The sequence below is a fragment of the Cervus canadensis genome, chromosome 5, assembly GCF_019320065.1.
Source record: "Cervus canadensis isolate Bull #8, Minnesota chromosome 5, ASM1932006v1, whole genome shotgun sequence".
In the NCBI taxonomy this organism is placed as follows: domain Eukaryota; kingdom Metazoa; phylum Chordata; class Mammalia; order Artiodactyla; family Cervidae; genus Cervus; species Cervus canadensis.
Window position 1 is genome coordinate 63,540,541 of NC_057390.1, and position 15,040 is coordinate 63,555,580.

A 15,040-nucleotide genomic window follows, 5' to 3' on the forward strand; every position below is an offset into this window, starting at 1 on the left:
CGTCTCATCCTCTGTCATCCCCTTCTCCTCCTGCCTTCAGTCTTTCCCAGTATCAGGGTCTTTTCTAATGAGTCAGCTCTTCTCATCTGGTGGCCAAAGGATTGGAGCTTCAACTTTAGCATCAGTCCTTCCAATGAATATTCAAGATTGATTTCCTTTAGGATTGACTGGTTTGATCTCTGTGCAGTCCAAGAGTCTTCTCCAACACCACAGTTCAAAAGCATCAGTTCTTCAGCACTCAACTTTCTTTATGGTCCAACTCTCACATCCATACATGACTACTGGAAAAATCATAGCTTTGACTATATGGATCTTTGTCAGCAAAGTAATGTCTCTTCTTTTTAATATGCTATCTAGGTTTGTCAGACTTGGCCATTAGGAGGGCATGAGAAATCTTAGGGAACAGATTGGGTGGGAAGATGCTGGTGAGGATACCAGATTGAAATAGATTGAGAGGTTACATGAATAACAAGGGAAACAGTGGAGGCCATGAGGGTGGATGACTCTTTCCAGAAGCATACATGTTTCTCTGTAAGCATATTGGTGAAGAAAAGAAAGGAAGTATTTTCTGATTGCAGGAGAGCTGGGGTGCGAAATGATTCTTTAATAAACTGGTAAAGACTTAGATGCAGATGCTCTTTCAATTTAAGATATCAAAGAAGAATGAAGTCCTAGAAAAGTCAGAAAAGGAGGATACCCCAGTTTAAGAAACATCATCTTAGGCAAAAGCACAGAGTACTTTTCTTCCTCCAAGAGAGGACAGGCAGATGGACAGAGGAGGGAGGATAGGAAAGGCAGGCACTAGAGATCACAGTTTCTTTCATGATGTCCTCCATTTGGGGAGATAAGGACAAGATGAGACAAGGTCACCTGCTAAGATAGAGGGGAGGGGATGAGTGGTGGGTTCAAGGGTGTGGTGAAGATTTGGACCTGAGGAGATGCTGGAGGGTAAAGGGATGTTGGGAAATGCGTGTCCTGGGGAGAATGACATTGAAAGTCGTGACTGTGGACCATGGGAGGAAGAGACAATGAACACAGGAAGAAGGCTGAGAGACTCAGATGAGGAGGAAAGCTGGTGGACGGGCTGTGCAGAGGTGTGCAAGAAGGAGCTTGATTTCAGATCATCTGCCTCAAGACCTCAGAAATAGAGCTCACGTTTGACAGCTCTGACATCTTTGTATTTGGGGTATCTTTCTCTACTGTGATCCAGTGGGCCCCTTGAGCCCAAATGTCAACTGCTCTGAAACACATCTGCTTTTCCCTCTAAGGTGCCCTCCCTAGAACTCTCAAAGGGAATTTTTTAAATGCCCCATTGTCTATGCTTTAAGTCAGATCATTTAATCGTTTCCTTCCAATTTGGTGAAAATATCTAGCTAGCGCCTTTCACAGATAAATAGAAACCTAATTCTATATATTTCCTGACACCCTCTAATTGTTTCTTATCATTTTGCATGGGTCCTTTCATTTTCATAACTTGGTAGTAGGCTAATTAAAAGCGAGAGTCACCTCTTACAGGCCCTTGTTTATAGAATCCATTCCACATGGCCTGCTGCTGATACATGCAAGGCACTCAATAGATGCCAGTGTGAGGCTGAATTCACTTACTGAGGGCATCCCTATTAGGGTTTAAAGTATGGAAATGCCCAAATTGTCATTAATCGTGGAAAGCACTTGCTTAAAAATGACATAGCTCATTAAGTGATTCAGCAAAATTGTTTGACTGTCTACCTTGTCCCCGTGCTAAACATAAGGGTGGAATCAGGTTGAGTTGGATTGAGAGGTTACTTGAATGACAAGAGAAGAAGTAGAAGCTCTGAGGGCAGGTCACTCTCCTGGCCTACCCCTGGCATTAGGGAGCCTACAGTCTTGCAGAGGGCACAGCACAGATGAGTGGTAGTAACCCAGTGAGAAAAGGTTTGGGAAAGTACAGAAGGGATGTGGATGCACTGAGTGAGGATGGAGTCCCTCAGGCGGGGTCAGGGAAGTCTTGGCAGAGGTGATGGTATCTGAGTTGGGCCAAGGAAGACATGGGCTTCCCTTCTGGCTCAAATGATGAAGAATCTCCCTGCAATGCAGGATACTGGGGTTCGATCCCTGGGCTGGGAAGATCCCCTGGAGAAGGAAATGGCAACCCACTCTAGTATTCTTGCCTGGAGAATTCCATGGACAGAGGAGCCTGGCAGGCTATGGTCCATGGGGTCGCAGAGTCAGACACGACTGAGTGACTAACACTTTCGCTTCAAGGAAGACATAGAATCTTAGTAGACAGGGAAGAGAGAGATGAGCAGAGTGGGCAGCTAGAAGAGACCGTCCAAGGGCATGTAGTCTGGTGAGTACTGTGAGCTTTGAGATCATCAGGGTGAGGTGCCTTTGGGGGTGTGAGAGGAAGTCAAGGCAGAAAGGTAGGTAGGGGCTGGTCCAGTTGCCGACCTAAGGGATACTGGCCCTGGTTTTCAGATTTTACCCACAGAAATATTGAAGCAGACAGTCTCACTGGCATGCTGTAAATAAAACAGATAACAGCCCAGCAGGTCTGAGGTGATGAGGATCCCCTGGAGCTTTGAGGGGTAATTTGAAAAATGCTGCTGTGGCCATTGGGGAAGAAGTGGGTGACTTAAAAATGGAAGCATACTTGGGTAGACCAGTTGTTTACAAAGGTAAGTAGCTGGAAGATTTTGAACAATTATAGGTGAGGAGATCACAGCAGAGGTAGGAGAAGGAGGAGTCCGGCCTGGCCTCAGGCAGTGGGGAGTAAAGAGGACACGGATTCCAGAGATATGGCTGCAGCTCTTACATGTGGCATCCACATTAATTAGAGACCAAATACAGGGGACCCAGAGAGAGAATCACGGGGAAAACCAAAGGACTTTGGGCACAGCGTCTCCCAGGGATTGGAGTGGTCAGTGTATCAGAGCCCTCATGATGCCAGAGAGAAAGCCAGGCAGGACAGAAATGAAACCGTGACCATCTTCTGACCTGAAGACATGAAGGGCATGGGGCCCTGGTGGAGAAATGGGTAGCCAGCCAGTGTCCTGATTCATAAACTAACCTTGTTCCACTGCTGGGGTGGGGAAATTATAGAGCCAGATGCTGGCAGGGCTGGGTGGGGCGGGCCCACAGATGCTTCGCTGGAGGCAGTGTAAGTCGGAAAAATATTTCTGGAAAACCATTTGCATACCATAGTCATTAAAATGTTCAAACGGCTTGACCTAGTAATTCCACATGTGAGAATTGGCCCTAAGGAAATAGTTCAAAAGGAGAAAAAAACCAATGTTCATCCAATCCAAATGTTCATCAATCAATTAAGCAATTAATTAGAAATTATACATTGAACTAGATACATTCCAGGAACTCTACTAGGCTAGTGACCATGTTCACTGTGGCAGTGTTAACAATAGTAGAACATAGTAAACAACATAAATTATTTAAAATGCTGTGATGGTTTAATACAGTATGAGACATCCATATGATAGGCTATTATGCTTTAATGCTAAATGACACAAGCAGAATTCAAAACAGCGTACTTGCTTCTCTTGTGTTTACTGCCTGGGCGTGAATTCTGACTTGTACTGTGTCCTGGCACCTGACCTTGGCAAGTTCATTAGCGCCTCTAAGGCTCTATATCTGTAATAGTAAGACAGTTATAACAATACTATCTCATGGAGTTGGCTGTCAAGATTAAGTGAGGAAAGGTGTTCAAATTTAGCACAATTCCTAGCACAAGACAAGCAGTCATTAAAAGTGAGTTGTTCTTTTAAATACTATAAATGTAGACAAACAGACTGACCGACAGCCTCAAATGGACAGCCCCCACTTTATAGCCCCAGGAAAAATGATGTGTGTGTGTGTGTCTTGTATATTTTGTTCAGTATCATTGCAGAAAGTCCTATCACTTTGACTGCTCAGTTCTGCCAAGGGAAATCGGAGTGACGGGCAGGCTCTGCTTTCTCTCTTCCCAGCCGTGTTTGGCCAGCGCCTGGATGAGACCGTGGCTTATGAGCAGAAGTTCGGCCCCCACCTGGTGCCCATCCTAGTGGAGAAGTGTGCCGAGTTCATCCTGGAGCATGGTCTGAACGAAGAGGGCATCTTTCGACTGCCTGGGCAGGACAACCTGGTGAAACAGCTGAGAGATGCTTTTGATGCGGGGGAGCGGCCCTCCTTTGAGAGGTATGCTGCGCTCGCCTCGTCGCCCCTGTGCCCTGCTTGGCTGAGAGGACCTTTGTCTACCAGTTGAGCCATGGGACTTGCATAGATGCTGCCAAAATCCCTGGCTTGCAACAGAAAAAGCCTTTTGTTCTGTTCATAACTCATAATTTGGCAGCCTGGAGCATAGGTAGAGAAGTGTGCTGACCATTCATGTGAGAGAGGACATGAACTAGGACTAGGGCCTTGCAGGTCAGTCAACAGGTATGTAGGATATGGGGAGGGGAACGCGGACTAAGGGAGAAAGATGGGACCTAGCTCAAGGCGCACGATTTGGAGCAGATGAGGGATGGAGAATGGCAGAGCTGGCTGGGCAGACTTGGGGTGGTGGATTAGGCACCGTGTCAATATCCGAGGGTTCCGATGGTCTTCCTTGGCTTTCCAGAAACAGCCAGGGCCAGGACTTCTTGTTTATTTGCGGGAACACAGTCCTGTGCAACTCTGAACTTGATTCTGAACCCTTTGGGGGGGAGTACAGACTGACATCATGGCAGCCTGGTGTTCTCCCGGTCTCGTCTCTGGAGGTTGCCCAGCCCCATTTGGGGCATTTCAGGTGCAATGATGTTTCTTCCGCCCTCGCCCTCCCCACTGCCCCCCCACCACTGCAGCTACACAGCCGAAGTTTTCTTCTCTGCCCTGCTCAACTGGCACAACCCCCAGCGACATTGTATACTTTTGACCTGTTGTGCAATATTTGCTCAGTTGCCTGCACGCGCTTGTCCTGCTGGCAAGAAAGAGCCATTGTTCTTTCCAAATCTGCAGCCCGTAAACCGAGGTTTAGTGAGCCGGGCCTGAGCTCTCACCAGCCTCCAAAGATTGAAATCCCCCCAGGAGCTTGTTTACATTGGAGAACTAGGGCTGATCCTGGGACAACCATGGACAGCTAAGTGTGGTACTACGCCGACCGTCTCACCCTCCCTCTCCTTCCCCTCCCGCTCCAGCCACCAATGATGCCCACTCTCCTTCGGAAGCATCTCTGAGACCTGTCTCTTTCTCTCCATTCTCAGCCACCGTCTTGGTTTGGAGCATCATATGTCTGTCTCTGCTGTCCTTGGCATCCAATAGGTTAATTTATCAAGGTGCTCTGTTTTAACAGGAAAGCAACAGGCAAAGATGTTACTGGAATGAGAGCAGGTTACGGGCATCAAATTTACAGAGCTTTCTGGGAGGACCATAAATCACATTTCACCATCAGGCACCTGTTCAATCAAGCGCACTATCTTCACACTGACTGTTCTTCTTATGTTTTTAACGAGCTTTGCGTGGATCAAAAGATGCAGATGGGTTATTGCTAAAAGTAATGAGAGCAGTCAGCCAGGAGGACTAGAGGTGATTATGGGAGTTGCCAAACATCTGCCCGAGGCTTGAGCTCCTACACCTATAAAGTCAGTCTGGGTGGTTGGAGTTGAGTCTTTGATTCCTGTGAAATATTTGGGGCCGGAGGGAGGAGAGTTACACACACCTTGTCTGATTGCTCCACCCCCTAGGACTGAGGAATAGAATTTACACATCCAAAGTAAGAAGGGTCACCTAAGGCTCTTCAGGGCCGACTCCTGGGGCCACGTGACCCCTAGGGTACTTGTCTAGATCTTCTACATTGGTCGTGCGTACAGTTCCACCATCAGATCCCCCGAATTACCTCACTAGAAAGAAGAAAAACAAAGGTGCTCTTATTTGGTAGGTTCTACTGCAGATGTATCTGGTTCTCATTAAACATATAAATAAGAATTTTAAAATGTCTTTGTCAAGTTACTTCTGGGCTGGATACTGCCCATATATGATTCACTTCCCATACCTATATTTCTGTGAGAAAAGGACAAGTGTGCCACATTATAAGGTCAGTGTTACAACACAAGGGTTGACAGACCATCTGAGAGGCCTTGGCTAATCTCTGATGGGTTAGTCATTGAACTCAGAAGTCGCTTGGCTCCTGACTTGTTCTTAGGCTTTGATTAAAAAAAAAAAAAATATATATATATATATATATATATATATATATGGACATTTCATTAGATTGGAGGAAAAGCAAGCAAACTCAGGAAAAATCATGCTGGAAATTTAGACTATAACCATGATATTTGAGCCAGTTCTGTAACCATGGGGGCACAGACATTAAACCAAAAACTTAGACAAAACTGTATAGTTCTATTGTGTTAAGTGCCAAAAAATGAAAAATAGTTCATTTTTATAACTAAAAATAGTTCTATTTTTAGTTTCCTTTTTTCATCATTTTTCTTTTCAGCAGGGGGCTTTTGACATGATCTACTGGATTTAGGGGGCTTCCCTGGTGGCTCAGACAATAAAGAATCTGCCTGCAATGCAGGAGACCTGGGTTCCATCCCTAGGATGGGAAGATCCCCTGGGAGGAGGGCATGGCAGCCCACTCCAGTATTCTTGCTTTCACCCCAAAATGGCACTTAATCTGAGATACAGTAATCAAGCCTGAGTATTTAGCCAAGCCAAGCAGAATTATCTTCCCCTGACAAAATGAACTGGAAAGCATTCAGTGGGTTACAATATTCTATGATGATTTAGATGGCTAATTGTGCTTTTTGATGATAACTTTGAAGTATCAATCCTGTATCTGTGGTTACAATCCCTTTCTCTTTTCTAATGTTGGTTATTACCTTCTCCTGATTGAGCTATCTATAGAGTTTGACTTTTTTGTTGCTGTGTTTATCTTCAAAAGTTTCTGGTTCTTGATGTATTATCTATACTATTTCTCTCATTTCAAATTCTTTGTTTTCCATATTTGTTCTGTGGGTGTGTTCTGAGTTTTGGGGGCTGTGCCACATGATGGATGATGCATTGGAGAATGGAGTCATGGCAATAGGAAGCCAAATAGGGGCTGGGGCAGAATCCTGGCAAAAGACGATGGCCTTCTGGAACAGGGTGGGGAAAGGAGGGGCAGGACTTAGAGGGATTCCGGGGCACTTGCAGAGTAAGATTAGAGGATGTGCGGTGGGGGAAGGGCTTCAATCAAACCAGAGACGCCCATTGGGTGGACAGTGACTCAGGGGCATTGGGACAAAGGAGATTTCTGGACTTAGGAGAATGCTGCTCTGCAAAGTGTCAGATGCTATTTTCTGGGGAACTTCTCCTGCATTTTGATGAGAGGGCTTTGCCAAGGTATTTTTAGGCAGTGACTCAGCAGGGAAGTCTTTTCCAGAGCCCCCACCTTTAAGTGAATAGTCCCCACCCCTGATTTCCTGAAGGCAGCAGTGGAACAGAGGCAGGACTCTGTGCTTGCTTGAGTTCTGCTTTGAGTTAGAGTTCACGGGCCGCAAAGACTGGAGCCTTTTCAGAAGGCAGCTCCAACCACCAGCCGTCAAAACAAACCAAAGAGAAAACATTTACATGAAACGTCAAGACAGAGAGCTCCACAGTCAAGCCATGATGTTCTGGTTTCTGAGGCCTCAAATGCCTGCCTTCTCCTCCTCATGCCCACATCCACCCCTCCTGGCCCTCCTCCAAGAGTCATTCCCACCCAGCCCATCCACTTCTGTATCCCCCATTGCTGATGTCCAGGAAGCACTCAGATCAGCTGAACCTTTTACCACATCACAGCTTTTCAAAATACTACTGGGGCTGTCTCTTACAAACACCAGTTTTTTCTTTTTCTTTCTTTTTTAATTGAAGCATAGTTGATTTACAGTGTTTAGAGTGTACAGCAAAGTGCTTCAGTTACACACACATATGTATCTATTCTTTTTCAGACTCTCTTCCATTGTAGGTTATTACAAGATATGGACTATAGTCCCCTGTGCTATGCAGTAGTCCTTGTTATTTACTTACTTTATATGTAGTGGTGTGTATGTGTTAATCCCAGATCCCGATTTACCCCAACCCACCTTCTTCCTTTGCTAACCATGAATTTGTGTTCTATGTCTATGAATCTATTTCTGTTTTGTAAGTAAGTCCATTTGTACCATTGTTTTAGATTCCACATGTAAGTGATATCATATATTTGTCTTTCTCTATCTGCCTTACTTTACTTAGTATAATCTCTAGATCCATCCATGTTGCTGCAAATGGCATTATAAGATTTTTTTTTAAAAGGCAGAGTAACATTCTATTGTGCATATATGTAGCACATCTTCTTTATCCATTCATCTGTCAATGGACATTTAGGTTGCTTCCATGTCTTGGCTATTATAAATAGTGCTGCTATGAACAGTGGGGTTCATGACCAGTTTTCCTTGATATGAAATAAGCATATGTTTTTTCACTATTGAGCTTCAAGTTTATGGAATATTCAGACTCACTTTCTCTTATAGAGCTGTGGGATAAATGCAATAAACTCCATAAACCCCAGGGATTTTCTTAAAGGGCCACAAATGAAATATTTAGGCTCTGTGGGTCAGACAGTATCTACTGCAGCTACTCAACTCTGTTCTTATAGCATGAAATCAGCTGAAGACAATACAAAAATGAATGAGCATGGCTGTGTTCCTGTAACACTTTATTTATGGATGCTGAAATTCAAATTTCATATAATTTTTCACTTGCCATGAAATATTCTTCTTTTGAGCAAGCCCCCCGCCCCCAGCAGCCATTTAAAAATGTAAAACCCATTCTTAGCTCACAGGATGTACACATAAGGGCAATAGGCCAGATTTGGCTCCTGGGCCATGGTTTACCGTCTTGCCTCCATCCTCCTTGTTGATACATGCGCTGCCTGCCCCATGCCCTAATTCCTCATCATTCTTCAAATCTTTTCTGAAGAGTCTCCTAGGACTCCCCAGTTCTGTGTTGGATATCCCTTTTCTACATTTCGATGCAGTCGCAGGTCCGGAACTTCCTTTTTCTTTGCACTAACCAGACAGTATTATAATGACTTGGTAACATTTGAGTCTGTACAGCTTTCTCGCTCCATGAGGACAGGGGTCTTGTGTGTCTCCCAGGTTCACTGCTGAAATCCCTATATCTGACATAGTATCTTGAACCTAGTAGATTCTCTCAACACTTACTGTTGAGAGTAAGTGTTGAATAAATGATCATGTAAATATATGAATGAACCCCAGAACTATGTTAAACTTTCTGAGGGATTAAAGAGAACAATGGGCCATAGCTATAAATGAGTTATTGCATGAAAAACTATAGACTACATAGAAAATGCTAAATTGTAATATACTAAGTGACTTAGAGAAAGAAGAAAGCAATGAAGGCTAGATAGTTTAACAGGTTTAATGGAAAAGTAGACCTTCAACTTATCTTTGAGGCACTTAGGTAGAAGAGATAAAGGAAATGGTGTTGGGGATTGTTACTCCAGAAAGGGGAGTAGCAAAAATATTTTAGTCAAATGCGTCTTTATCAAACTCTTCTCCTTTGCAAAACTTCCTTTTGGGGACCTGGGATTTTATTCAGTGGATTGCCAGCAGGAAGGTGAGGAGAATTCTGGAACTTTACTTTCAAAAAGCATTGCTTATTTTCCTCCAGAGATACAGACGTCCACACGGTGGCCTCCCTGCTGAAGCTTTACCTCCGAGACCTCCCAGAGCCCGTGGTTCCCTGGAGCCAGTACGATGGGTTCCTGCTCTGTGGGCAGCTCATGAATTCAGATGAGGCAAAGGTTTGTACGTCATTAGAGTAAGTTGTCCTACTTTGGAAAAAGGTAATGGTTACTGAACACTAGTCTGGTAGGCAAGCAACAGTGGGTCAGGGGTGGACCTTTTGGTGAGATACTTTGTTAAACTAGAACTTTCTCAACAGCGAAAAGTCAATGAAGCCAATCATGATGACAGTCTTTTTGGGATGGACTTCAACAAAGAACTGGACTATCGTCAAATACCCTCAAGTCACCTTAAAGCTAGTAAGAGAAGGAGGATGCTTCTGAGAAGGTTTCAAGCAATATGGCCTTGCTGAAACCCGCTGGAACAGAAAGACAGACTGACCAACCTGGAGGGCAGATGCAGGGTCCGAGTGTTCTAGCTTTGTGATACCATGCATGACAGGCGTGGGTATATGAGGAACATATGACAGGGAGAGGAAGGACAGGAACTTTTCCTTGGCTCATTTCAGCCACAGCTGCCTTCAGGGCCTACAGTTCCTGTCTGCAACATCACAAAGCTCCTCACCAGCAGGAATTTTGATCCTCAGGTAAATTGTTTCCTGAAAGGCCTTACAGTCAACAGTTAACCACATTAGAATCATGTTAAACAAACTGACGAACCAGCAAAAGAAACCAGTAAAACCCTACTGACAACAATAAAATCTTCATGGTTTTTAATTTGCAAAACTAAATGGTCCATGAATGCGTTTGTATTACACGGCTAATCAGTTCAGTTCAGTTCAGTCACTCAGTCGACCGAATGAATCGCAGCATGCCAGGCCTCCCTGTCCATCACCAACACCCGGAGTTTACCCAAACTCAAGTCCATCGAGTCGGTGATGCCATCCAGCCATCTCATCCTCTGTTGTCCCCTTCTCCTCCTGCCCCAATCCCTCCCAGCATCAGGGTCTTTTCCAATGAGTCAACTCTTCTCATGAGGTGGCCAAAGTATTGGAGTTTCAGCTTCAGCATCAGTCCTTCCAATGAGCACCCAGGACTGATTTCCTTTAGGATGGGCTAGTTGGATCTCCTTGCAGTCCAAGGGACTCTGAAGAGTCTTCTCCAACACCACACAAGAGTCTTCTCCAATAACACACAGCTAATAAAGGGGTCTAACTCCCCACATTGGGGGCGGGAGGAGATTTGTGTTTAGCACTACTATGTTAAAAGCTCTCTCTGGCAAAATGGTGCACAGAAAAACTTACAATAAATTTAACTTTGATTTTGCCATTTATTGATAGCAAATGATGAATCTTCTGTAAGACTCAGTTTATTTACTTAGACCAAGAGAACTTTCTACAATGATTGAACTGTTACATAACTGCACTGTCCAATGTAGTAACTACTCGTTGTATATGGCCACTAGGTACTTGAAATGTGGCTACTAAGGAACAAAATTTCTAATTTTATTGTATTTCATAATAGTCACATATGGCAAGTTGCTGTTATATTAGATAGTACAAACTTAGATTTCATAACAGGATCATTTTGAGAACCAAGGGATATGTGTCACAAGTGAGTGACATTTTAAAATTATTGATTTGGGACTACCCTGGTGGTCCAGGGGTTAAGACTTCACTTTCCAGTGCAAGGGGTGTGGGTTCCATCCCTGGTTAGGGAGCTAAGATTCCACATGCCTTGCAGCCAAAAACAACCAAAACATAAAACAGAAGCAACAATGTAACAAATTCAATAAATAATAATGATCCACATTTTAAAAAATCTTTAAAAAATAGTGACAGCAGCCCCTACAGGTGCTATGAGTGAGAAGAGGAAAGAAAGTTTGCAGTCCTTCGTCTTCCTGGCACATGTGCTCCTTGTATGACTGTCTCTGACGGTCAGTGTGATCATGGAGCTCTAACCTTCAGACCTCTCACCTGCCCTCCAGATTGGTCATCCTGGCCTTGTGTCCCAGTGTGTTCCAGGAAAACCATATTACTTGAAATCCCAGTTCTCAGAAGCATACTCCTTCTCAATACATTTGAAGTTACTTGGGGGCATTTGGTTCTGGTCCAGTTCTTTATTGGAGTGTTACATCTCTAGCATTTACAAAACAAAGTTATTGTGAGTATGGTTATCACTTAGTTCTTGCCTTAGAGTAGCTCCGAGTTGGGGAGGAGAGCATAATTGCAGATAAATAAAGAAATACACTGTACAAAAAACAATGAGCATCTCCATGCTGTTTTTGCAACTTCCTGTGGATTTATAGTTATTTCAAAAACATTTTTTTAAAAAACATAGAAAACTGTGGAGCAGACAAGATTGACTGCCAAAGTGTTCCTCCTTCAGAGATAAACTCCAATTATGTTCCAGGGTCCCATTGCTGGCAAGTTAGCAGCTTCATTCACTGGTGTTGAAATCTTTTCCCAGGCCCAGCAGGAGTTGATAAAACAGCTCTCAATTCTTCCCCGAGACAACTATAGCCTCCTGAGCTACATCTGCAGGTAAGAGGCCCCTGGAATCAGCTCCATAATTTTCAGCCACACCAGAAACATGGCCCCCATTAGAGGAGGAAAGAGTATCTCTGTGAACTCAAGAGATTCTGGTCCAGACCTTTGGAAGGTCAACTCTATTCACATACCACTGAGGTAGTTTCCTGTGACCCCAAGATAATTTAAAGGATCCCCTGAAAATCTGATCAACACAAAAAGGAAACATACATCCTCCTTCAAACCTACTCCAGGGCTGCTCAGAATCCTGGGACAGGCATTAGAACCCAGAATCCTTATAATTTTTCTAGAATTATCTCCCATCTTACTGACCCTGGACCTTAACTTAGCACCCCAGAGGCATTCATTCCAGGCCACCTTTCTTAGTTCCCTTTCTGAGGACCTGCTGTGTGCCGACTTTGTGGCAAAACATGGTATGTGGATTGACCCAGATCAGGCTGAGTTGGGAGCCTGGATCTCCATCCCAGACAGAGCTGAATTTCTCTTTATTTTTTTTAATATTTTTTATAGTTTCCAAATTATAAAAGAGATAGATGCTTGGTTTGGAAACCAGCAAAATACAAAGTACTGTATATAAACAAAAATTACACCAAGTCTGCTCACTCAGCAAAAATCACTATTAACATTTGAATGTGCTTCCCTCTGAATGTTGTTGTCTCTGTGCTAGATCTTCACGTATATCAATATAAATAATATGGAAACAATTTTTATACCAAATTAGAAATATGTATATATAGTAATAATATATATATTTGTAGCCTGCTTCTTTTGGTTAAATGTTATAGTTTGACAATTTTCATATGTCGCAAAATAGGGTTATATATGACTCCTTAATATTCCATAAAATTTTCTCATTTGGACACCACACCCTTCTCTGAGAATTTCTCCATATTGGAAATTTTATATTGCTTCAGCCCATTCATTTAAAAGTGTTTTTTAGAGATAGCATTTAGAAATTCCTTTGTTGATCTTTTCAGGTTTTTTCTTTTTCTTTTTTTAAATAATGAATCTGAGAGCTTCATGCCTCAACTGGGTAGAATTATAGTGAAAATTCATTGTTAGTTTTTGAGCACCTGCTGAAAATTTGAGATGCTCGGTGGTGTAGTCTGAGGATGAGAGCAAGGAGGCAACATGAATTCCCATTTATGAAATCTCACTATAACATTTTTTTCTCTGGAGACTCAGCTGGGATGTACAGAGAGCCTGGGAGATAAGCCTGTAAAGTCAAGACTAGGCATGGTCCACACCCATTTTAGTGGGTCTTAAGCTTGTCTCTTAGCTCCTTGCACTGGACCCTGCTTCCTGCCAGTGTAACTTCCTACCCACCCTTGGCCCCTACACCACCCTCAGCAGCTGGGCTGCTTGTTTCTTGTCTTCCTTGATCTTGAATCTTTCGAGACAAAGCCAAATTCTTGTAGTCAGAGCAGACTGGTACCATTCCTGAGACCAGGAGGAAGGAGTTGAGACACACCTCTGTGATCTTGTTGGTACCTGGAAGTACTTCCTTGTGGCATCTTCTTGTCTCCCACTCTGGGATATCCTGGCTGCCCGCAGGTTCCTCCATGAAATCCAGCTGAACTGTGGAGTTAACAAAATGAGCGTGGACAATCTGGCTACTGTGATTGGTGTAAATCTCATCAGGTCGAAGGTCGAGGACCCTGCTGTGATCATGAGAGGTACCGCTGGTCCCGTGGTGATGGCAGGGGCAGAGGAAGTAATAACAGTGACATCACTACCAAATTGCTCTGCAATTTGCTGAGCATTTTCTGTCGATTATCTTATCTGAGTTGTAAAATAACCCTGTGAAATCTGCAGGCAGTTTATTTTCTGGGTCATAGCAGAGCAGAGAGGTTAGAGATTTACCAGTCATCACACAGTATGGTAGGCTAGCACAAAAACATTTAGCTGGTGTTTCTTAGTCTTTTAGTATTTTTAAACACCCTTAACCAGAGAGTGTGAACAAATATGATTTTATAAGACACCTCAGAAAGAAGCTACTTGTAAAGCTGTGCTGAAAAGACTTCTGCGGCTGTGTCTTAGTTCAGTGAACAAGAGTCCTGACACAGAGTCAGGATGTCATTGATGTCTGCCATGATTTGGGGGAGACAGTATGCTTGGCACACATTTGGTATGTGTGCAATAAGAAATCAGATGTCATATTGAGGACCACATCAGGAGAGAAAGATGTCTTCATTTTCTTTCTTGTCATATTCCCTATTTCCTAATCAAAGATGATGCAGAGGACTATAGGCTGAAAACAACCCTTTTTCACCCCAGTCCCATATCCTCCTGTCTCATCCTTTTCACCAGGATCCCGTATTTCAAGCAATTAAGAAGGGTCCTGTGAGGAACAACTGAAGTCCTTGGGGGCCATGTGGTTTTAGAGTCAAGTTTAGTGACATCTCATGGGTGGAGACCCTTGAGGACTGCCTGGCCCCTGCCCATGGTCTTGCACTACAAATCTCTTTCTTCTTTCTTTCAGGGACTCCTCAAATCCAAAGAGTGATGACCATGATGATCAGAGACCATGAAGTCCTTTTCCCCAAGTCCAAGGATGCACCTTTATCACCCCCTGCCTCCCAAAATGACCCCAAGAAACCTCCAGTTGCACGAAGCTCTGTGGGCTGGGATGCCACTGAGGACCCTCCAATTTCTAGGACAGACAGTGTAAGTAACATGGTAAGGTGTTGAAAACCTTCCTCTTTCCATCCAACTCTTCCTTCAGTCCAGGTCATTCCATGTAAGAGCTGCCCTGGGGCTGGCAATCTGGGGAGTCCTGGGAGATGCTGTGGCAGTGGACACAGCTGGTATAGACTCATTTGAATGCATCTTGAAA

The 15,040-nt window shown here is 43.8% G+C and overlaps 1 protein-coding gene across 9 annotated transcripts in view; it reads left to right on the plus strand.

The window, feature by feature from the left end:
- Positions 1 to 15,040, plus strand: part of ARHGAP25 (Rho GTPase activating protein 25) — a 103,404-nt gene that overhangs the window by 66,210 nt on the left and 22,154 nt on the right. For all 9 annotated transcript variants that reach the window (XR_006269468.1, XM_043468937.1, XM_043468943.1 and 6 more), the window contains 5 exons: positions 3,960 to 4,167; positions 9,643 to 9,775; positions 12,125 to 12,198; positions 13,759 to 13,880; positions 14,687 to 14,871. Coding sequence is in view for 8 of the 9 variants with exons in the window: in XM_043468937.1 (XP_043324872.1) it covers positions 3,960 to 4,167; positions 9,643 to 9,775; positions 12,125 to 12,198; positions 13,759 to 13,880; positions 14,687 to 14,871 (722 nt within the window). In the remaining variant the exon portion in view is untranslated. The remainder of the gene's footprint in view (positions 1 to 3,959; positions 4,168 to 9,642; positions 9,776 to 12,124; positions 12,199 to 13,758; positions 13,881 to 14,686; positions 14,872 to 15,040) is intronic.